General features: G+C 41.3%; 1 protein-coding gene across 3 annotated transcripts in view; it reads left to right on the forward strand.

Annotated features, from left to right (window-relative positions):
- Positions 1-24,965, forward strand: part of AQR (aquarius intron-binding spliceosomal factor) — a 2,539,865-nt gene that overhangs the window by 2,301,980 nt on the left and 212,920 nt on the right. For all 3 annotated transcript variants that reach the window (XM_044073871.1, XM_044073874.1, XM_044073872.1), the window contains one exon: positions 9,395-9,565. In XM_044073871.1, coding sequence (XP_043929806.1) covers positions 9,395-9,565 — 171 coding nt within the window. The remainder of the gene's footprint in view (positions 1-9,394; positions 9,566-24,965) is intronic.

Genomic DNA, 24,965 nt, shown 5'->3' on the forward strand with positions numbered 1-24,965 from the left:
ATGTCACAACAGACTCCTTGTGAGATTCACTGTCACCCTCCCACTCATCACAAATTAAGTCTAGAGGCCCCCTCACCCTGTGGCCCATACAGCAACTCAAAGGGTGAATAACCTGTGGATTCCTGGGGAACCTCTCTGTAAGCAAACAACAGATGGGGCAAATATCTGTCCCACTCCCTATTAAACTGGTCTGCAAATACACGTAGCATGGACTTGGTTGTAGAGTTTAACTTCTCAACAAGACCATTAGTCTGGGGATGGTAGGGGGTTGTCTTTAGGTGGTTCACCCCACAGTACTTCCACAGACAAGCCAGCAAGTCTGACATGAAATTGGCACCTCTGTCAAACAGTATTTCTTCTAAGAAACCTACCTTGTTGAAAATCGCTAACAAAGCATTTGCCACCTTTTCCGCCTCACTAGAGGACAAAGCCACTGCATCAGGGTATCTTGTAGCATAATCTACTACCATTAGGATATATGTTTTCCCTGTGGAATGTGGGGTACACAGAGGCTCCACAATATCCATAGCTACCCTCTGAAATGGCTCCTCAGTCACAGACGAAAGCATCAAAGGAGCTTTCACCTTATCTCCTGCCTTGCCCACCTTTTGGCACTGCTCACAGGTCCTGCAGTACCCTGTTAAATCTCTGGAAATTCCAGGCCAATAGAAGTTCTGCATAATGCGTCTCTTTATATGTTTTATGGCCATATGACCTGCAAAGGGAATATCATGGGCTATGTCTAGAAGTGCCAGATGGTAGCCTGTAGGCAGTACCAAATGATGTGTCCTTTCACCTTCTAGCCCTCCCTCAGGGGTCCACTCTCTGAACAGTAACCTTTTGTCCCAGTGAAGAGATTCCCCCTTCCCTTGAGAATCAGGTGCTTCACTAGCTACCTGCCTCAGCTTGTAATGTACGGTCTGAGAGCTGAACCTGTCTCTCTCTTTGTAACCCTTCCCAACTCCCCTTCCACAGGAAGAATGGTATCCTCTGACAGAGGTGCCTCACTGACAGCCTGGGTACTGCTACTCACCTCTGCCCTTGCAGTCACTCTGTCCAAGGGAACATCAGCACCAAAAAACAGTTGTGGCTCACCTTCAGTCTTACTGCTACAGGGTAGCTCCCTCCCTGAAGTAACTACCTCACCAGTCCTGGCTGCAAGTGTGTGGTCTGTCTGGGTCTCCCCCAGGCGTCCAGACCCACATGCTTGTCTCCAAGCCTGACTGCATGTAACTGCATGAGTACATGGTACTGCATTATAAAAATCATTCCCTATCAGGACATATGCAGGGATATCCTCAAACACACCTACTTGCTGGCTTCCTTTTCCACCCTTCCAGTCAAGGTGAACCCTAGCCAAAGCTATTTGCAGTGGGGTCCCTCCTAAAGCTCTGACTGGAGTGGACTGCCCAGGCAAGTAGTGTTCCTCTGTAACCATTGCAGGCTTCACAATGGTTATGTCAGAGGTTGTGTCTCTCTTAGCAGTGGTCTCTTTGCCATTTACTGCAATAGGGTATAACCTCTTGTGGTAGTTTGTTACCCTTGTTGTCTCAAGACAACTTACTGTTGGCATTTTGTTGTCCCACTTGCTGTCTCCCTCACCTTTTGTTCCCCACCTTGCTTCCATGGACATCTGTGTGCTGCATCTCCCCACTGGTTGCATTCAAAACATTTAACCCTAGGTCATAGACATGTCCCTGAACTAGTGGCTTCACGTGCTACTGGCATATTCTGTTGGGGCAGTCTGGGTTGCCCACAGTGTGTTCCTTTAGACCCATGAACAGCACTGGGTGTCCCTTTCCTGTGCAGTGATGCCCTGCATGCTAGGTATAGGTCTCCCTTCTTCCCCAACTCATCTGAAGTAGCACATTGTCTATCAGCTAACCAGATCCCCATGGCAAAGTGCTAAAGGTTTGTTCCCTCACCAAAAGGTCTGCCAGCCCTTCAAAATTGGGGGCCTGACATCCACTCACCCACCTATGAAAATAAGTGCTCGGTTCAGCAACATATTCACACACACTTTCATCTGCCTTGCATCTATCCTCACAAAACGTTTTCATATAAGCTTCAGGTCTTGGCTTAAAAAATTCTAGCAAACAATTCTTAACAGCAGTATAATTAAAAAATTCACAATCAGATAGTTTAGACAGCACTATTACAGCTTTACCATGGAGTAAACGTGGCAAGAACTGTACCCAGAGCCTTTGGTCAACACCATGCTGTTTACATACCCTCCATAGCTGATCTTAGGCATAGGCCAACTAGGGCACTGCTCTAGTAGAGGCGCTTTTCCAGTATTTTTTTGGTGTAGGTAGACCAGGATGGGGGCACTGGGTGGTGTGGTGGGGGCGCTGTAGAGCCTTTTTGCCTAGGGCACCAGTTGACCTAAGGCCGCTCCTGATACCCTCTCAAATATATAAATGAAACTATCAAAATGATCCCCCTCTGTAAACTGTGAAATAAATTAACTGACCTGTTGTGCTTCTGGGGTCCAGTTACTCCCTTCCCCATTACCTCCATGACTCTGGCGAAGAGTCAGCATCCCTTTTCATGTTACCTCTGCATCTCCTTCTCCTCAGCTTCTATTTCCAAACACCTGGCCTCCAACTCAAGTCTCTCTAGCTCCAGATGGATTTTTAAGTTCTCTGTAGAAAGGTTGAGCTGTCCATTCTCTGAGTGTTGTACATCTCCATGGCCAGTCTGATCATCCTCCTGGTTGCTATTTTCTGATGCAGCTGGGACCAAAGCTGCAATCATGTCTGCTTTAGTCAGGTTTCCATGCACCAGTCCTTTAGCCTGGCACATCTCAGCCAAATGGCTCCTTGTCAGCTTGCCACACTCCTCTCTGACATGCTTACCTGCTCTCTCTGACTAACTAAGCTAACAAAAGAAATAAAACAGTTGTGATGTTCACTGTGTGGCTGATTTAGAGTACAAAAACACCTTCAGTGGTCACTGCACACAAGCTACAGGAATTCACTATCCACACCACTACAATCCAATTAATATGTGATGTGGCTAACTCACCACTATCAAACAATATTCAATGTGGATATCCCACCACTGCCAAAAAATTAGTATGTGATGCCAGTGCCTTGGCCCAGTAATTAAGGAGCCTCAGTCCTCACCAGTGAGGGGTGTCCACATTGGGAGGATAACAAGTACACACACAGTAAAGTACAATTTCCCTTAAGAGCACACAGAGATGGTGTTGGGTTGGGTGGGTGGTTGGTTAGTTGTTTTGTTTACAACACACACAAGCAGCAAGTTTGAGTCTCACAAGGGATAATTAGCTAGGCTTAAAATGGCTCGCAAGGGCAGTTAGCCTAGTACTAATCTATGAAAATCTATGAATAAGATCACAGTCAGACTGGGGCTGGTTTCCCCCTTTCTCTCGAGATCCCCAATAAGACTCCCCACTGGCACAGCTATAGGGTACAGATCTCAGCCTAGTGGTCAAGTCAAAACCTCCAGCACCCTCTGTGTCTAACCAGTGCTTCGTGTCTCTGCCCAAGTAGCTGACACACACACACACACACTTTGAGATATGAGTTATATACAGACACTGCTGAGGAAGGCTGGCTCAGGTTCTCCATCTATGCCCCCTTCTCTCCAGACTATAAGGTAGAATTCACTGCCACCAACCAGTATTTATCAGCTCACTGAGACAGATGCCTGGTGTCAGAGCCATGGCCTTAAGCTCAATGCCAAAAAGTGCAATGTCATCCCCTTTGGTAAAAGCTCTGTACCCATGAACTACCACATAGGCAACAATCTACTTAACACCGAATGCGTGATAAGAGACCTTGGGACCCAGGTGGACAGTAGTCTCTCCTTTGATAGTCACATCACCACAGTAGTCAGGAAGTCCTTCTACATGGCACACCTCATCATAAAAAGGTTCTCAGCCAGGAAAAAAGAGGTCATTGTTCCCCTCTAATTGTCACTCATTAGACCCATTATAGAGTACAACGCCCCTTTTGGAATGTACCTCACAATACATCTGCAGCAGCTGGAAAGGCCACAGAAGTACCTCACAAAGGGGATTACTGGCCTCAAACAAATGCCCTACACTGACTGCCTCAAAAAACTTCAGCTTTACTCCATAACATATCGCCTACTCCAAGGTGATCTCTGCCTAACATATAAAGCTATGTCAAACCCAGAGCTGTTGGACATGCTACACCTAAAGAAATCCCAATCCCTCCAAGCTACACAGGGACCTAAACCTTGTCACCACAATAAACAGGACACGCTGGAGGGATAGATTCCTGTCCCAGAGACTTCCTGTACTCTAGAACAAGCTACCCATCTATGTCAAGCAAAGTTCTTCATTAGCACTCTTCAAGAAAAATCTTGATGAGTGGATGGGAAATAGGAAATACACCCCGGGATCACTTCTTTGTCTCTGCTGGACATTGGCACAGGAAAATAACTTTCTTGGGTGGCGTAAGCTGTGGTACCTTGCTGGCTAGGTTTACGTAGGCCCTTGGGCCGATAGCCTAGTACCTACCTATGAACTAATAAGGGCCTTACCAAAGGGTGTCCAATTTTACTGTGCAATATTATTATTATCCAGTTAGTAAGTGTGACGAACATCTAGGCTATTGGAGTGGCTTTGTACAGTATCACAAAATACATGCAAGTACTCTAGAGATTAAATTATCTCTATACAAAACAACCACAGTTGAAAGGTTTAAAAATATTTAATAATAAATAGTAAAAACACAAGACAATATTTATTACTTCAACACAATGACAATAAAGAGTTCAGAAATCACAGAAAAAATGTTTTAAAACAATACTGTAGGATAGTCTGACAAATATAGAAAACAGCTAGACTAATCTGGCTATATTCTGTCTATCTCTAAGAGAAATACAATGTTCTAAATAACTTTACTTACAGAGCAAAGCAAGTGCCTGGTGAGTTGTTGTCAGATCCAGAACAAAATACAAAAATGCTCAATCTTTCTCTCTTCAAAAGTTTTAAATCGATAATGCACAGTATTGCTGACTCATCTCAGATTATATCACTTTTTTCACTTCTCCTTTAGTTCCCAGGCCAGCAGAAACTCATAATGTACATTTCTTTGTAACCTGCACTTGCCAGTAAACCACAGCAATAAAAGACACCTTTACATGTGAAACCTAGTAATTATCTATGTCTTAGAACAGTAGAAAGAATTTCTTAGCCAAGACATCCTGTCTCCGAGCTTCAGATCAAACAGTTATAACATGCTTTACTTGTCCACTTTCTTCCAGCAGGGTGCACTGTGGTTACATCTTTGAAGCTCAGAACATGTACAGTTTTCTTTACATTTGTTACACAAGACTGTGGATCATATTAATATTTATAAGGACATAGAATTATTTGCAAAATTCTATCTAGCTAGGCTGGCAGCCTTCACACACCTATCCAGTAAGACTCACCAGGATCAGAAAATGCTGGTAACCCTATGATTTCTCCAATTTTAATTTGGGTTAATGAAGCCAGGCTGTCTGTCCCAGTTATTCAAAAATTATCCTCTTCTCAGAAACCAAATACCAGGAAAGTTTATCTTAGTAAATGGAGGTTTGAACTCTTTATCAGCCCATTTCCATCAATTTTTAGATTTTTTGGCAGAGTTGTTTCAGAAGGGATCCAATGACTACTTCCTATTTTCACATAGGGCAGAGCCAAACTTCTTTTGCTTCCCTAAAAGTTTCCAGGGCTTTCTTCAAAGGAACATTCCTTTTACAAACTCCCATCAAGGATCTGGTTAATCCATCAGATATTACTGTCATGCTTCAGGCTTTGACAAAAGTTCAGTTTGAAATGGCATCTATGGTAGATCAAAAATTTCTGTCTTGGAAGACGCACTTTTTGGTGGCTGTGATATCAGCAGAGAGGATTTTGGAGATGTGAACCTTAGCTTGTTTAGCTCCACATCCGGTTTTCCATAAAGACAGAGTATATTACAGAACAAATCCACATTTTCTCCTGAAGGTGGCATCTGAAGCAAACCTTAATCAAAGTGTCAGTTTATCAGAGTTTTTGGCAAAAGTTTCCAACAAAGGGTAATATATTCTACATTTGCTAGATGTTCATCATAGGATAAATATCAGAAAGTCTGATCCAACTCTTCCTTGCCTTTTCTAACGCTAAATTTAGTCAACGAGTTTCTGACATAATTCAATCCATTTGGCCTTCTGACTACATAATTTTAGTGTATGAAAAACTGAGACTGATTTTACATTGCAAACCAAAGGCTCATTCTACCAAGCCGGTAGCTACTTCCACAGCCTTTAATGATAGGGTTCCTACTGATGAGATTTGTGCTGCAGCTACTCGATCTACTGTTCATACCTTTGTGTCGTATTAAGTGTTGGATGTACAATCCCGATCCCATAATCCTTTGTGTCCACCATTCTCAGGAATAACCTTCCTTGATTCTACCCAGGTGTTTTAGTAGCTGCGAATGTGTGCCAAAATTTCAGTCAGACAAAAACAGACATCGGATATGAAAGTCATGTACTTCCCATAATGCTAAATGTAAATGTATGTTGTCTTGTTTTCGTCTGATTCAACATCCCTCCCTTCATTTCCCCCATCCTAAATTCTCATTTTTAGACACCGATCTAATGATTGGACCTGACAGTTTTTTCTTCTTGCTGTTGCTCATGGTTCCATAATTATTGATGATAGGTTTTATGGGATAAAATCTTTTAACTATAAGAAAGCAAACTTCAATATAAGGTGCTCTGGGTAACCGAGGGCATGTGCAGGGGAAGAGTCAGAGCCCTGGATCCAAGCTTCTGAAAAATGCCAAGGTCAGATCTGGTCAGGTGTGATAACCCAAAGGTTGAACTAGATGAAAATAAGACAAGACAGATCTAACTTTATGGTAAGTACATAACTTTTCATTTTTAGCTATGAAAATGTATAACTGTATTCAAAGCTAGTTCTTTGCATGACTGACGTAAGCTAATAATTTTGAGTGAATCTATAGAGGGGCAAATATAAAGTCGTTCCAAGGCATAACCTTTTTTCTGCGTTAGCTTTTTTTTTTTTTTTTTTGCTTTTCTTATACTTGCAGTTTTATTTTATCTGACTTGCTTTTGAAGTGAAACTTCTTATAGGGTGGTGTGAAGAGCTCCCCTTCACCTTTTCATACACACACACACGCACGCACGCGCGCACACACACACACACACACACACACACACACACAGTGAGAGCTATCAAGTGATAACCTCGTAGCAGCATCAGTTGAAAGGGTTCTTTTATCTCTTGACTATACCTCTCAAACTCATACCACAGGAAATCCAGATAGAACCACAAATGACCAAAAAATAGGCACAGATTTTAAAGATTGCAACTATAAACTTGGAAAGTTGGTAGAATAACAGAGTTTCCCTTAGCATGCATTTTCAACAGAGATTTGAGAGAGATGTAGCGATCACCTGGCAGCGGCAGCATCAATTGAAAGTTTTCCTTACCTCTCAAACTCTTAACCACAAAAAATCTGAACAGAGCCACAAGTAACGAGGGAACAAAGGACCAAAAATAGTGACAGATTTTAAATATTGCTCTTATAAACTTAGAAAGTTGCTAGACTAACAGGGTTTCCCTTGGCATGCATTTTCCACACACACACACACACACACACACACACACACACACACACACCGTGGTTGACTGATCTGTTGGCAGCACCAGCATCGGTTGAAAGCTTTCTGTACCTTTTAAACTCTTGTCTATATTAGATCAGCGAATGCTTAAACAAGCGAACGCTGATTGATTGAACTCATTTAAATGATTGTTCAAAATATCGAAGCAACAGAAACCCACATTTTGTCCTAGGGAAAGAATTTGGTTGTCCGTTTCTGTTGCTTTGGTATTTTCAGTGCTGTGGTGGAAAGTTACAGATCGGATTCAGGTAAGTGCGATTGTGTGGATGTGAGTGTTAGGGTGGGTTAGGTGAGTTAGGGTTAGGGCGCAGGTTAGGTATGTGTGCGATTGTGTGGACGTGAGGGTTAGTATGGGTTTAGGTGAGTTAGGGTTAGGGAGCGGGTGAGGTGAGTGTGCGATGGTGACGGACCATAGGGTTAGGGTTTGGGTTAATGTAAGTGGATAGTTAGTGGTGTGTGCATAGTTTAGTGTACGGTTAGGTGTCAGATTTTAGGTGTACGTGTATGGATTTCTGTTTGTTTGGTGTGCTTGTGTTGTGTGTATGTGTTTTGGATCAGCGATTTTTTTCCCTAGGAAAAAAATCGCTGATCTAACAGTTCGAGATTGTAAGCCTTCGGTTACATAAGGTCGATCAATCAGCGTTCGCTGATCTAATATAGACCCTTCAAACTCTTACCACAGGAAATCTGGACAGAGCCACAAATAACGGAGGAACAAAGCAATAAAAATAGTACCAATTTAAAAAAAATGCTCCTATAAACTGGCAAAGTTGCTAGAATAACAGGGTTTCTGTTAGCATGCCTTTTCTGAACCAGAGGTGTGCATGTGAGAGAGTGAGACACAGCAGCCGCAGCAGTAAAGAGCTTTGCATATCTCTGGACCTGAAAGCTGAAGAAATCCAGATAAATACTAAAAAATAGAAAAAATATTTTAATTGTTGCTCTTTTAAAATTACAAAATTGCTTAAGTAAAGGATTTCTGTTAGCATGAATTTTCTTAAGAAAATAAAAGTCTGAAACTCAAATGTATGTCAGTATTTAGTAACTTCAATCTGTAATGACTGCCAAAGAACCAAACATTTTAGGAGGAAGAGACCAAAAAATAAATATCTGGTTATTTTTTTTTTTAAGTGTTATATTTTGAATGTAAAATGCTTCCTCCAAAAACATTTACATTATAGTACAGCAAATGTGAAACATTAGGCAGAGGAAATATTTTACATCAAAAATATATAAAACCAATAATATAGTAAAAAAAAATAATATAGTAATAAAAATATAAATAAGTAAGTAAAACACAACACTTTTACAGAAAGCCCATTCTCTAAGCACAGTATGCCCTTCCAGGGATGTTGGGCCTCATGACAACCCTGGATGGGTGTTAATTACACATTAACATGCACACTGTTAGGCATTATTGCTTGCTTCGTGTTTACTCAGTGCTACATCAAACTTTGTGAAATGGTTAGTTGTGCGTGACAGACATATGGGCTTTCCTTCGCACTTTTTACAGATGTTTCACTTCTACCATGCATGGCGACCATGCACTTTCTACTTTTTTAATAGCATTTGAGAGTTGACAGTACTTTTGCTTTCACTCTATTGGAGGCAAGCTGTGTGACAGATTGACTTTCTGTTGCGCTATCGTTTCTGCAGTCTGTGATGTAGAATTTGGTGATAAGAGCTACTGTCTGACCTAGTCATTTGTGTTGTCATTTCTTAGAACCTGGGTGAAGCAGAGTATGCTGTTGCACTATTCATGTACATGCGGCTTCTGGGTTATCCTGCAGAGAGAATCAGCATCTTGACAACCTACAATGGACAAAAACACCTTATACGTGATGTCATCAATCAGCGTTGTGGGAACAATCCTTTCATTGGTCGACCAAACAAGGTACAACTTCATAAACAAAATCTATTTTCTGCTGTCATCTGGGTCTGTTTGTATACATTTGAACAAAGTTTATTTTCCAACATAACTTGCAACTAAGTAGTTGTTACACATTGAATATAGAGAAGTATGAAACTGATAAATTTTAAGCTTTCATTTTTAACCTTTTCGGTCAGCAAAGAACAAGATTCAAGAAATTAAATATGTTTAGTATGTAAGTTAAGATGAGCTTGTTTTGCTTTTCATTCTTTGACAATTATATTAGAAGAACAAAGGGTATGCTTCACAGAAATAACTACTGAAACATTTTAATAAGATTTTAAAGGCGACTTTGTTGTAGATTCATTGTAGGCGAAGCAGTTTAGAGGGAAGAGAATGTAATTATTGGACCAGCTCCTAAGTAGCAGAAACAAATTTAATTACAGCAATGCAACAGTCCAGTTTAGCCTTAAGCTTATCGATTTATGAAGAAAAGTACAGTAAGGGGTAACCTGTTATATGCATTGTAAAAGTCATCCATTATTTAAGTTGAGAAACATCAGTAGAGTATGGAATATACATACTGACCAGCGTATTACCACTTAAAATTAAAAATGCATTAATTAAAATGATTTTCCAGGAAGAGAGAGAATATGTGTTTAACAATGCCCCCTAGAATGTCTGTACAGTATAATCTCAGTTAAAAGTACGGCACAGGATTAGGATTACACATCTTTTGCCTACTGCCTATAACACCATAGCAAGAGATGTTCCTTTTTCCAGGCTTGAATACAGACAACCTTTACTGCCTCTTCATTCATCCAACAACACTCAAAGGCTTCAGGTAGTGGTAAACAAAATGTGTAGATTTATACTGTTGGCAGATCTGTTCATACATCATAGCAGATCACTACAAGATACTAAATGGCTGCTAGTACACAATAAGTTCACATTGCTTTTATGTGTACTGCTTTTCAGTGTTTTAAGAGTAAGTTACTCCTCCCCTCTAATGGTATAGCTACCCTTTACAGTCCAAAACTACCCTACAGAAGCAAAATAACTTTAACTTGGCCTGCCCATGCTTCAGAACACTTATGGGAGAAAGAGCGTTCTCCAAGCTGACTGTAGCCGTTTGGAACCACCTGCCTAATGAAGTTAAAGGCCAGCAGACCTTGATGGTCTTCATCAACTCACTCAAAGAAAACACCTTGATATTTAACTATTTTAATTTGTCTGTATGTAACAATTTTAACTGCTTTTTTTTCAAATGGGATTTGTTAAATTGAAATCATGTAAACATGGATGACTTGAGGTTTTTGACTTGGTTTCCTTAGCCCTGTCATCTACACCAAGCAGGTGTAGAAGGACAGCATGCAGTAGTTTGATGGCATAGGCCCCACCTCTTGAGACATCTCTGTACTACAGCCACATTACAAGCTAAATTCCTGTCTACCATTTGTCGAAATGCCAGTAATTAGCTATCGTTATTTATAATCTTGTGTAGTAAAGGGTAAACACTGAACAATGCAAAGCTCAAGGCTCTCCAAAAACCTGCCCAAGCTGTCTTCTGTACCATAATGACACGGTTCTGTTTAAATAAGGTTATTAATGAAGCTACCCCTCTTCTGATAGCACTCTTGTAAATGGCATAGTATGCCAGAATACACCCAGATTTTGTCAGCTTATCTTGCTGATTGGAATTCAGATGGGTCTCCTGGACACAGAGCTTCATTTCCTCATTTCCTTGTGTATGACAGTACTCCTGCCTCTTACTTGTTGCCTGCATATGTTGAACCCTATTCTTACTGGTCCAAGAGAAGGTAAACCTTAGAATGTCTGGTATCCCCCCTTCCCCACATACCCATGACCAAGTAGCTGTTCTTGTCCTTCCAGTGAAGTATTGCAATTTAGTTTTACTGAGGCTTAAAATTAACCAAAATTGCTGCCCCATAATGCATGTATTTTCCTGTAATGCATTACATAGTCATTCAAAATACATACTAGGATGAACATGGTATAATGTTACCGTATTTCTTTTAGAAATGAAAGCAGTATAAACTGCTGTTCATAATGGATAAACGCATTATCCTAAAAACATATCATGCTAAGTGACACATTTCCTTTTCATACCTGGAAGCTCAGCATTAAGTATATGTGTGTACAGGAGTGTGCAGGAGCAGCTGCCCTGAATTTTGGCACACCTTTCTAGTACCCAGACATTTAACTTAAGTAATGCCAACTGAATTATTAACCAAAGTATTAACAGTGGTTGTGTCCCTCCTGCATGACTGTAGTATAAACCATTGAATTTATTGCAGTGCCACTGTAACCCATTAAAATTAATAAACCTTTTGGTTATCTTTCTTGTGCCAGCAAGTCTTCCCTTTACAGGTATATAGCTTCTATTCACATGTTTCCTTACATGCAGTCCTCAGAGACAGGCCTAAGTCATGTTAGATATCTAAAACAGCTGTGTTATAAAACTGAGGTAATGCTCGTGTGTATGAGAACTCAGCACAGCTCCTCGTGGTGGCCAGCAGTGTTCCTCTAGCAGCAGAGACCAGAAAAGACTACCTTTCCAGATTTTAAGTATTTTTCTTGGCTTTTTCGACTTTTTGTGCCTTTCGACTACTGTTTCTGCTTATTTTATCAAAGTTTGCACTGTTTTTTCTGTGTTTATAAGCTAAAACTGTTTACTGCACTTGCTAGTTTAAGTTTTGCCTAAAAGTTAAACTACAGGCTAATACACTCAAGTGTACTAGCTTTTGATAGCATTTAATCGAAAATCATAGCATTTATTGTGTTTTCTGCTTTTCTGTAAAAAACTTGAAAAAAACAAAAAAAAATATCCTTCCTTTCCATACTTTCCTAACTAGTGTTCCAGAGACCAGATTTTGCTGATCCCTGGGCTTTGTCTTGGTTCCTGTTTTCTCCATTTTCCTTGTTTGGTCAAAGGGTAGTTTCTTTACTCACTAGTGGGAGTAGGGAGTACTGAGCTGCCTGTTTGTCCTCAGAGGAGTGGTTTAAGGCAGTAACTTGTAGTTTATTGGCCATTTTGGGTCATTTCCTGTCTTTTCCAGCCCCCTGCTATAAAGCACGCTTTGGCGGGCTTTTCCAGCTATTGAGAACTCAGCACAGCTCCTCGTGGTGGCCAGCAGTGTTCCTCTAGCAGCAGAGACCAGAAAAGACTACCTTTCCAGATTTTAAGTATTTTTCTTGGCTTTTTTCGACTTTTTGTGCCTTTCGACTACTGTTTCTGCTTATTTTATCAAAGTTTGTGCTGTTTTTTTCTGTGTTTATAAGCTAAAACTGTTTACTGCACTTGCTAGTTTAAGTTTTGCCTAAAAGTTAAACTACAGGCTAATACACTCAAGTGTACTAGCTTTTGATAGCATTTAATCGAAAATCATAGCATTTATTGTGTTTTCTGCTTTTCTGTAAAAAAACTTGAAAAAAAACAAAAAAAATATCCTTCCTTTCCATACTTTCCTAACTAGTGTTCCAGAGACCAGATTTTGCTGATCCCTGGGCTTTGTCTTGGTTCCTGTTTTCTCCATTTTCCTTGTTTGGTCAAGGGGTAGTTTCTTTACTCACTAGTGGGAGTAGGGAGTACTGAGCTGCCTGTTTGTCCTCGGAGGAGTGGTTTAAGGCAGTAACTTGTGGTTTATTGGCCATTTTGGGTCATTTCCTGTCTTTTCCAGCCCCTGCTATAAAGCACGCTTTGGCGGGCTTTTCCAGCTATTGAGAACTCAGCACAGCTCCTCGTGGTGGCCAGCAGTGTTCCTCTAGCAGCAGAGACCAGAAAAGACTACCTTTCCAGATTTTAAGTATTTTTCTTGGCTATTTTCGACATTTTGTGCCTTTCGACTACTGTTTCTGCTTATTTTATCAAAGTTTGCACTGTTTTTTCTGTGTTTATAAGCTAAAACTGTTTACTGCACTTGCTAGTTTAAGTTTTGCCTAAAAGTTAAACTACAGGCTAATACACTCAAGTGTACTAGCTTTTGATAGCATTTAATCGAAAATCATAGCATTTATTGTGTTTTCTGCTTTTCTGTAAAAAAAACTTGAAAAAAACAAAAAAAAATATCCTTCCTTTCCATACTTTCCTAACTAGTGTTCCAGAGACCAGATTTTGCTGATCCCTGGGCTTTGTCTTGGTTCCTGTTTTCTCCATTTTCCTTGTTTGGTCAAAGGGTAGTTTCTTTACTCACTAGTGGGAGTAGGGAGTACTGAGCTGCCTGTTTGTCCTCAGAGGAGTGGTTTAAGGCAGTAACTTGTAGTTTATTGTCCATTTTGGGTCATTTCCTGTCTTTTCCACCTCCTTGCTATAAAGCACGCTTTGGCGGGCTTTTCCAGCTATTGAGAACTCAGCACAGCTCCTCGTGGTGGCCAGCAGTGTTCCTCTAGCAGCAGAGACCAGAAAAGACTACCTTTCCAGATTTTAAGTATTTTTCTTGGCTTTTTTCGACTTTTTGTGCCTTTCGACTACTGTTTCTGCTTATTTTATCAAAGTTTGCACTGTTTTTTCTGTGTTTATAAGCTAAAACTGTTTACTGCACTTGCTAGTTTAAGTTTTGCCTAAAAGTTAAACTACAGGCTAATACACTCAAGTGTACTAGCTTTTGATAGCATTTAATCGAAAATCATAGCATTTATTGTGTTTTCTGCTTTTCTGTAAAAAAACTTGAAAAAACAAAAAAATATCCTTCCTTTCCATACTTTCCTAACTAGTGTTCCAGAGACCAGATTTTGCTGATCCCTGGGCTTTGTCTTGGTTCCTGTTTTCTCCATTTTCCTTGTTTGGTCAAAGGGTAGTTTCTTTACTCACTAGTGGGAGTAGGGAGTACTGAGCTGCCTGTTTGTCCTCAGAGGAGTGGTTTAAGGCAGTAACTTGTAGTTTATTGGCCATTTTGGGTCATTTCCTGTCTTTTCCAGCCCCTGCTATAAAGCACGCTTTAGCTGCATTAGCCGGAGCTGCCACTGTTGCACACTAGGGCAGCGCCGGTTAAGCAGGTTTAAACTATTCCGGCTACCTAAAGTCCACTCTTCAAATTTTCCCTTGAAACTACCTTCCTCGACCTATACTACTGATCTAATCAGCGTATCCTATAACTAAAAAGATCATCTCTACTTGACTCTAAGTAGACTATTCTCTATCTGTTAAACCTAGCACTTGCTCCTACAGTACTTATTACCTTGATACGGCACTCTTATAGATAGCACCCCAAAAGGCAACCCCCATTTCTCGGTCACCCACATCCCGGAATCTTTTTAAAGTTTTTGTCTATCCTTCTAGCATGTCGAGGGATCAGTTGCTAGTGTCCTCTCCTGCTCAGCTGGTGAACCTGGGAATATTGAGGCAATGTTACAATTGCCTCATGTACACAGACAACCCTCTCCTCCTCCCACAAAACACAAATACATGCGAGATGCAACTATACGGCCAAACTGGAGGCTGAGCTCTCTCAACATAGGACTGGCAAGACCAGTCAGGAGGAGAAGGTTACCACACACACTATAGACCCAGTCTCACATAGTACCATTACAACCTCAAATCATACACATAAACACACAAAGACATACTGGAGGCTCTGATCAAAATCTACCAAAACAGCAGAGGCCACCAAAGCAGACACCCAAACAACCACCACCTCAGAACACAACACCTGCAACACATAGACCTCACAGTCAGAGTGTCAAACAGTCACAGCCCTTAAGGCCAAACACAATGCCAGACACACTAGTCATTGGTGACTCCATAGTCAGACACACTGACGTCCCGCTCACCAGACTGAGTAAGGAGAAGGTCACAGTAAGCTGTCTGTCGGGCGCTAGAATCCGCCACATAACGCAAGCACTCAGGTCTCTCAACAGCAGGTACAAATATGACTCAGTCATTGTCCACGCTGGTGAAAACGACCTGAGACGTACCTCCTTGGACTACATGAAAAGAGACATTGAGGAGCTCTCTGATTATGTAGCCCAGGCAGGTATGACCCTGACCTTGAGCAGTATCCTACCTTCACCAAGAATGATGCCACAATACAGAGATAAGATGATCAGCTTTAACAATTGGCTTAAACACTGGTGTCATTCAAAGGGGATCCAGTATCTGTCTGCCTGGGATGACATGCTGGACAAGCCACGCTGCCAAGGGACGGCTTGCACCTGTCACCCTGGGATTCGGATATTGGCAAAGGCTCTTGCCACCCCCATAGTGCCTTTTAGGCAAGGCTCAAATTCTAAACCTACCACCCTAGAACACAAAAAGGAAAAAACTAAGGGTAATGCTGCTCAGTGCCAGAAGTCTAAATCTCAAAATGCACTTTTCGAGGCCCTTCTCAGTATGGAGAACATCGATGTCTGTGCTGTGACAGAAACCTGGTTCAAGGCTCCTGAGAGCACCCCAGCACTATCAGGTTTTACCTCATATCATGCGTCCGGCCCCAAAATCAGGAAAATACCAAGAAAGGAGGGGGGGTATCCATATTCATCAAGGACACCCACACCTCAAGACTGGTGGCAACGCATGATGCATCGGAGACCATCCAGGTGCAATTAACCGTAGGCAAGACTGCTCTGCAAATTGTAGCATGTTACAGGCCACCCTCACAAACTCAGGAACCTCACATGGCCTTCCTGAAAACACTAGAGGGATAAATGTATCACCAAACACCATCATACTAGGTGACTTCAATTACCCAAATATAGACTGGGAACACTACTCAAGCCCAAACACCCTAGCCCAAAAGTTCCTGGAATTCATAAACTCAAATGCCATGGAACAACTAGTCACCATTCCCACAAGAGGAGATAACATACTTGATCTCATCATCACGAACATGGGAGCACAATGTTCAACACCGGAAGTATACCCCTCACTGGTGAGATCAGATCACAAACTAATCTCGCTGGAGGTCCTCATCCCACCCCCACCTGAAATAAAAAAGACCACAGTAAAGAACTTCTCAAAAGCCGACTTCACACTTCTAAAGACTAGTGTGGTCTCCTTTAAGGCCCCCGAGCAGGCGGAAAACAGTACTCAAGCCGCTGAATCACTTACAAATGCCTTCTACCAGCACCTGCAGGACTGCATGGATAAGGCAATCCCAAGCAAAACAAAGACTCTTTGTACCAAAGGCAAGCGTCCAGTCTGGTGGACCCCAGCCATAAACAAACTCTACAACAAAAGGAGGAAGCTACTACAAGATAGAGCAAAATCCTTAAAAGGTAAGACACCCTTGATCACTATAAGTAAAAAACTAAGAGCTCTCATAAAATCATCCAAAGCAAATTTGAGAGAAAAATAGCTAAAGACTCAAAAGACAATCATAAGGCCCTCTTTAGCTATGTTAGAAACCTAGGAGGAAACTCCCAGATATGCTCAGAACTAGTTCAAAATGATGTGAAGATTACTGATCCTACAGACATTGCCAACATACTGGCTGACAGGTTCAGTGCAAACTTCTCCCCTCCCCAATAGGAGAGATATCTATATCAATCGATTGCAGCCCCCAAACATCTCCAGCCCAAGTGAGAACTGCTCTCTCCAAAGCAAAAACACAGCATCCATGGGACCTGATGGTGTCCCCGGCTGTGTGCTCCACGAACTCAATGAGGAATTAAACCCACAGCTAGGACAGCTGTTTAATCAAAGTCTTACCTCTGGATACGCACCCAGGGTGGCGCACTGCAACTGTGGTCCCACTTCACAAAGGCGGTGCCTCCACCGATCCTGGAAATTACCGCCCATTAGCTTGACAAGCCTTATCTGCAAAGCCATGGAGAGGATCATAATGGACCTCATAAATAAAGACATAGGAATTTGCAGGCTTTGGATCCAACCCAGTTTGGCTTTGTCAAAGGCAGATCATGCCTTTTAAACTTGGTTGACTTTTTGAAACAGTCACCAAAGCCATTGATGAGGGAAAGGCAGTCCATACAGCCTACCTCGATCTGGCTAAGGCCTCGATACAATACCCCACTCGGGTATCATTGAAAAACTCATCAGCTTAAATGTTAACCCATACATCACAAGATGGGTTGCAAACTGGCTGAGTGACAGAACCCACAGGGTCAGAATTGCTGGCGCCATGTCAGACTCAAAGCCTGTCACAAGTGGTGTCCCACAGGGATCAGTCCTGGGCCCACTCTTGTTTGGAATCTACTTTTCCGAAGTACAAGCAAACACAGGAGGGTTATGGCTGACAAAGTTTGCAGATGACTGCAAACTGGGCGCCATAGTAGAAAACACATCTGACCAGCTCCTAAGTAGCAGAAACAAATTTAATTACAGCAATGCAACAGTCCAGTTTAGCCTTAAGCTTATCGATTTATGAAGAAAAGTACAGTAAGGGGTAACCTGTTATATGCATTGTAAAAGTCATCCATTATTTAAGTTGAGAAACATCAGTAGAGTATGGAATATACATACTGACCAGCGTATTAGCACTTAAAATTAAAAATGCATTAATTAAAATGATTTTCCAGGAAGAGAGAGAATATGTGTTTAACAATGCCCCCTAGAATGCCTGTACAGTATAATCTCAGTTAAAAGTACGGCACAGGATTAGGATTACACATCTTTTGCCTACTGCCTATAAAACCATAGCAAGAGATGTTCCGTTTTCCAGGCTTGAATACAGACAACCTTTACTGCCTCTTCATTCATCCAACAACACTCAAAGGCTTCAGGTAGTGGTAAACAAAATGTGTAGATTTATACTGTTGGCAGATCTGTTCATACATCATAGCAGATCACTACAAGATACTAAATGGCTGCCAGTACACAATAAGTTCACATTGCTTTTATGTGTACTGCTTTTCAGCATTTTAAGAGTAACGTACTCCTCCCCTCTAATGGTATAGCTACCTTTTACAGTCCAAAACTACCCTACAGAAGCAAATACAATGATAACTTTAACTTGGCCTGCCCATGCTTCAGAACACTTATGGGAGAAAGAGCGTTCTCGAAGCTGACTGTAGCCGTTTGGAACCACCTGCCTAATGAAGTTAAAGGCCAGCAGACCTTGATGGTCTTCATCAACTCACTCAAAGAAAACACCTTCAAAGAAGCCCACTTCATATTTAACTATTTTAATTTGTCTGTATGTAACAATTTTAACTGCTTTTTTTTCAAATGTGATTTGGTAAATTGAAATCATGTAAACATGGATGACTTGAGGTTTTCGACTTGGTTTCCTTAGCCCTGTCATCTACACCAAGCAGGTGTAGAGGGACAGCATGCAGTAGTTTGATGGCATAGGCCCCGCCTCTTGAGACATCTCTGTACTACATCCACATTACAAGCTAAATTCCTGTTTAACATTTGCCGAAATGCCAGTAATTAGCTATCGTTATTTATAATCTTGTGTAGTAAAGGGTGGTAAACACTGAACAATGCAAAGCTCAAGGCTCTCCAAAAACCTGCCCAAGCTGTCTTCTATACCATAATGACACGGTTCTGTTTAAATGAGGTTATTAATGAAGCTACCCCTCTTCTGATAGCACTCTTGTAAATGGCATAGTATGCCAGAATACACCCAGATTTTGACAGCTTATCTTGCTGATTGGAATTCAGATGGGTCTCCTGGACACAGAGCTTCATTTCCTCATTTCCTTGTGTATGACAGTACTCCTGCCTCTTACTTGTTGCCTGCGTATGTTGAACCCTATTCTTACTGGTCCAAGAGAAGGTAAACCTTAGAATGTCTGGTATCCCCCCTTCCCCACATACCCATGACCAAGTAGCTGTTCTTGTCCTTCCAGTGAAGTATTGCAATTTAGTTTTACTGAGGCTTAAAATTAACCAAAAATTGCTGCCCCATAATGCATGTATTTTCCTGTAATGCATTACATAGTCATTCAAAATACATACTAGGGTGAACATGGTATAATGTTACCGTATTTCTTTTAGAAATGAAAGCAGTATAAACTGCTGTTCATAATGGATAAACGCATTATCCTAAAAACATATCATGCTAAGTGACACATTTCCTTTTCATACCTGGAAGCTCAGCATTAAGTATATGTGTGTACAGGAGTGTGCAGGAGCAGCTGCCCTGAATTTTGGCACACCTTTCTAGTACCCAGACATTTAACTTAAGTAATGCCAACTGAATTATTAACCAAAGTATTAACAGTGGTTGTGTCCCTCCTGCATGACTGTAGTATAAACCATTGAATTTATTGCAGTACCACTGTAACCCATTAAAATTAATAAACCTTTTGGTTATCTTTCTTGTGCCAGCAAGTCTTCCCTTTACAGGTGTATAGCTTCTATTCACATGTTTCCTTACATGCAGCCCTCAGAGACAGGCCTAAGTCATGTTAGATATCTAAAACAGCTGTGTTATAAAACTGAGGTAATGCTCGTGTGTATGTATGTGTATATGTTATATATATTTTTTATATATAAATGGGTGGCACAATGGTGCAGCGGTTAGTGTTGTTGCCTCACAGCAAGAAGTTCTCTGGTTCAATTTTCCAGGGTGCCTTCTTTCTGTATTCTGCATGTCCCATTCTGCATGTCCTTCCTGCATTCGCATGGGTTTCTTCCACGTGCTCTGGTTTCCTCCCACATTCCAAAGACATGCGTTTATAGAGTGTTTCTCCCCAGGCCTCCGCTGAAAATGGGCTCTGTCCCAGTCTGACTTTCCCAGTAAACAAATGTTAAATAAAATAAATATATTTAAGAAAAAGTCACTGAGAATGTAAACCCCATTAATGAGTCCACAATGCCATCTGCAGTTGGAAGGCCAGTCTTGTGTCTTCCTCACTCCATAATTTAACCGACACCAGCGGGTACTTTTTTCTCATGAATTTATTTGCAGTGGAGCCTTGTCTTACAATATCCTGCCCTCATTTTTCAGTTTGACTCTTTGAAGTCAAAGGCTATGAAACCACCCGTTATATGATCTGTACAGTAGAATCTTACAAGATACTGTTATGCTCCTAAAACGTTCCAGCAATGCTGGAAAGCATTTACTAGCCCTTTACCACATTAGTATCTGGCATAAAACCTGCTATACACTGAACATCAAAACTCATAGCATGATTCTAGATCTAGGTATAAATCACTTTAGTTACATTATGGCAGTATGTACTCTTACATGTCATTATAATCCCAACAGCTGTTAGTCACATAATCAATACTACCATTCCAAGGGGAAGACTTCCACTCCAGTTAAACATTTCTGTACAATAGCAAGATGTATTAGTTGATTGATGCAACTGAGATCTCCACAGCTCACTGTCCAGCTCTGTTGAAGCGTGCAACCTCCTGTTTTGTTTTTTGCTATACCTCCTCCTCTTAAATAAGAGGTTCCAGCATAAATTGTCTTGCTGTTGGCTTCAAAATCCCTGGTTTCCATTGTATGACCTGATGTTTGAAATATTCTTCTGCTGTTGATTCCTAATTCCTTGCTGTGACTGCTGTACTTCTGGAGGTCATCTTTTGCTTCTTGGAATGACAGGAAGATCTTCACATCCATGGGATAAATACCTTTAAAAAGGTAGGATACACTGTTGTAAAGCAGATATGATTCACCCTGCAAAGCTGCATTATTGGGAGGAAATGATTGCAATTCTTATTTATTAACATATCGTGTTGGGATTTCAGCTACTGGTCAAGGCTCTTGCCACCCCATAGTTCCTTTTTAGGCAGTGTCCCAAGGACAAAATTCCCAACATAAAAACTCCATCTAAAACAACCTCACGATTATACTGCTAAATGGTAGGAGACTTAGCATGAAACTGCACTCACTAGAAGCAGTCCTCACTTTGGAAGACATAGACATTTGCACAGTCATGGAGACCTGGTTCAAGGCTGTGGAGAGCACCTCAGCCATATCAGGCTACACCTCCTTCCAGAGATTCAAACCACAAACTGAATGTGTGAAAACTAAAGGAGCTGGTGTATCAATATTCATTAAAGATAAATACACCTCCAGATTGATTAGACAGCATGATTCCCTGGGGATATTTCAGGTGCAATTAACTGTGTTGGTAGGACACCTATTCAAGTCATTAAGTCATTGCCACCTACAAGACCCCCTCCATGAATCAGGACACCCACTCTGCCTATTTGTATCTACTTGAATCTATCAAGATACATCCAAACACCATGGTTTTGGGTGACTTTAACTACTCATCCATTGACTGGGTAAATTACTCTTGCTCAAACTCACTTGCCCCAAGGTTCCTCGACTTCATTAACTCCAGTGCCCTAGACCAGCTGGTTGACACCACCACAAGGGTTGCCAGCATCCTGGATCTGCTGCTTACCAGTATGGGGGACCACTTTAGCACCCCCTGCTATTAGGTCTTCCCTGGTGAGGTCTGACCACAAATCAGCTTCATTCGAAGTAACTGTTGTAACTGACCCCCCCCCCCCCCCCCAGCAGCAACTAAACTAAAAAACTTCTCCAAAGCAGATTATAACCTCTTACGGGATGGTGTAAATAGTTTCACTGCACCTCCCTCGACGGAACTGGCAACTGTGCCGAATGCCGCACAAATGTTTTATACAAACACCTGTATAACAGCATTGACTCAGCCATACCTGATAGGACCAAAACAAGCTCCTCAAGGAAGAGCGAACCTGCCTGGTGGACAACTGCCATTAACAGGCTTTACAGTAAGTGGAAGAAATTGATGTCTTGAGAGTAAGAGCGAGTGAGCCCTAAACTGGAAACACTCCCTCTAGCAAATAAGACTTCTTGTGAAGTCTTCCAAAGCTGACTATGAATCCAAATTAGCTTCCTCAACTAAGGACAACCTTAAGGCATTCTTTAGTTACATCTGTAACCTAAAAGGAAAGACCCAAATTTGTGCCTAACTGAAAGTTAATGATACCCCATATACTGAGCCTGTGGACATTGCTAACCTGTTAGCCAACAGGTTGTATGAAAACTTCACTCCTCTGTCCCCGCCACACATATCCCATGATATCCCTACCACCTGTCCTCTGCCTTGCATCTCTAAAGAACAGGTTGTGAATGCCTACACTAAGGTCAAAAACACAGCATATATGGGACCTGATAACATCCCGGGCTGCATCCTACATGGGCTCAAATAAGAATTAACAACACTATTGGGTACTCTTTTCAGTCATAGTCTTAAGTACTGGCTTCATCTCAGCTGAATGTAAAAAGGCCACCATTATCCCCTTGCAGAAAGGTGGTGCTTCCACTGACCCCGGGAACTATAGACCTATTAGCCTGACTAGCTTTATCTGCAAGGCCATGGAGCATGTCATCATGGACCTTCTCAGCAAATACATAGATCATCTCCAAACACTTGATCCTACTCAATTTGGATTTGTCAAAGGGAGATAATGCCTGTTAAATTTGGTGGACTTCTTTGAGACAGTCACCAAGGCCCTTGAGGGGAATTTAGTGCATACAGCCTACCTAGACTTAGCTAAGACTTTTGACACAATCCCCCACTCAGGCATCATTGACAAACTCACCAGCTAGGTATCAACCCTTATATGATTAGATGGGTTGGTAACTGTCTCACTAATAGAACCCATGCATTAAAAATAGGGGAATCCACCTCCAACAGCAGACCTGTAACCAGTGGTGTTCTACAGGGATCAGTCCTAGGACATCTACTGCTTGGAATCTATTTTTCCGAAGTACAAGCTAAAAGTAAAGGTCTGTGGCTGACAAAGTTTGCTGATGACTGCAAACTGGAAGTGGTCAGAGAATCTACAAATGATGTCAGTATCCTCAAGAGGGTCTTACACATACAAATGATTGATGCCTTAAACTCAATGCAAAAATATGTATCATCATCCCTTTCTGTAAGAGCGATGTTCCTGCTGACTACCACATCAGTAACAGCACCCTAAGTACATGCTCATTGCTCAGAGACCTTGAGTGCACTGGTTGATAGCAACCTTAATTTTGACCACCAGTTCTCCACAGTGGTAAGAAGGGCATTCCGTATTGCTCATCTTATAAGTAAGGGCATTATCTCCAGAGAAAAAACTTATAACCTTTCTGTATTCTTCCCTTATCAAGCCAGTAATTGAGTACAATGCTTATATTGGTATGTACCTTTCCAAGCACCTGCAGCAGTTGGAGAGACCACAAAGGTTCCTCACAAAGAAAATTCAAGGTCTTCAGCATCTGTCCTATGAGGATCGTCTGAAATCACTATAATTTTATTCTATTTCATACAGACTACTCAGAGGCAATCTCTGCCTTGCAAATAAGGCAGTCTTTGACCTTGCTTTTTTGGAAATGCATATCATTAAGTCAAATGATACAGAGGTTACTCACTCTAAAGGCCTTAACCTGGTATGTGACATTAATAGAACATGCTGGAGGGACAGATTTGTCTCCCAGAGGTTACCACACCTTTGGAACAGACTCCTGCTTCATGTCAAGCAGAACACCTCATTGGTCCTCTTCAAATGCAATCTGGACAATTAGATGAGTAACCATAAATTCACTCCGGGGGTTCCACCTATGTCTCTCTTGGACAGGGACAATAGGTGCTGATCGTGGAAGTAAGGGTAAAACTGGGCTGGGCTTGAAAGGGCCCTAGGGTCATTAGCCTAGTAACCTCCTATAATCCTAAGTACACCCTTGCATCACCAGAGGGCAACATCCTCCTAAGTCACCAAGCTAGCTCCAGAATCTTTCTTTTAAAACATACGTTTCAGATCTTACTGTTTATTAATTTGTTTCCATTTGTTTACCAGGATAGTCCATCTGGATTATCCAAAACATTTTCAGCAAAGTCTTGGGAAGAAAAGCCTGTCACATAAAATAGCGAAAGAAAAGAAAATATGCGGTAGTTAAGAGTATAAGCAAACAAGTAGTATAAGTGCACATTTACTGGATTTGTGTGTAAAATCCTGTTTTTTCTAAGTAGTTTACATTTCATGTTAGGTAGTAAGAGTAAGCATAAAGTTTGTTTTACACACGGATATGAGGGGAATGTGGAGATAATGTGAGATACAATTTAAGGTAAGGTAGTTTTAATAGTTACAGGGAAAGGTTACTGTGAAAGCAAAAAGGCTTGGTGTTAAAGGAAGATGAGAGGAGAGAAATGTTAAACTATACAGCATTGCTTTGTTTGCTGTGTGTATATATGACAAGCTTCATGCTGTACAGGGACAATTCCAGTTACTAGTTAAATGTGTCTTTAGCTTGTTGGTCAACAGTTTTGACTTTAATTCTGTAGTTATTTCTCTTGTGAGTGGAGTTCGTTATTTTTGTTACACAAACTGAATAGATTCTCTGTAGTGATTGTTAGATTTTTTATTTTTTGTTGTACACATTTGCCTCTTGGGTTGAGATAGCAGGGATCTTAATAGTTGTATTTTGAATTACATTTGTCAAGACCGGGCACTTGTCAGGCTTGAAATCTTGTGGTGATAGGATAGGTTGGGTTTGCTTACTTGATG

The sequence above is a fragment of the Protopterus annectens genome, chromosome 6.part0 (assembly GCF_019279795.1).
Source record: "Protopterus annectens isolate FY-2018-M chromosome 6.part0, PAN1.0, whole genome shotgun sequence".
In the NCBI taxonomy this organism is placed as follows: domain Eukaryota; kingdom Metazoa; phylum Chordata; order Ceratodontiformes; family Protopteridae; genus Protopterus; species Protopterus annectens.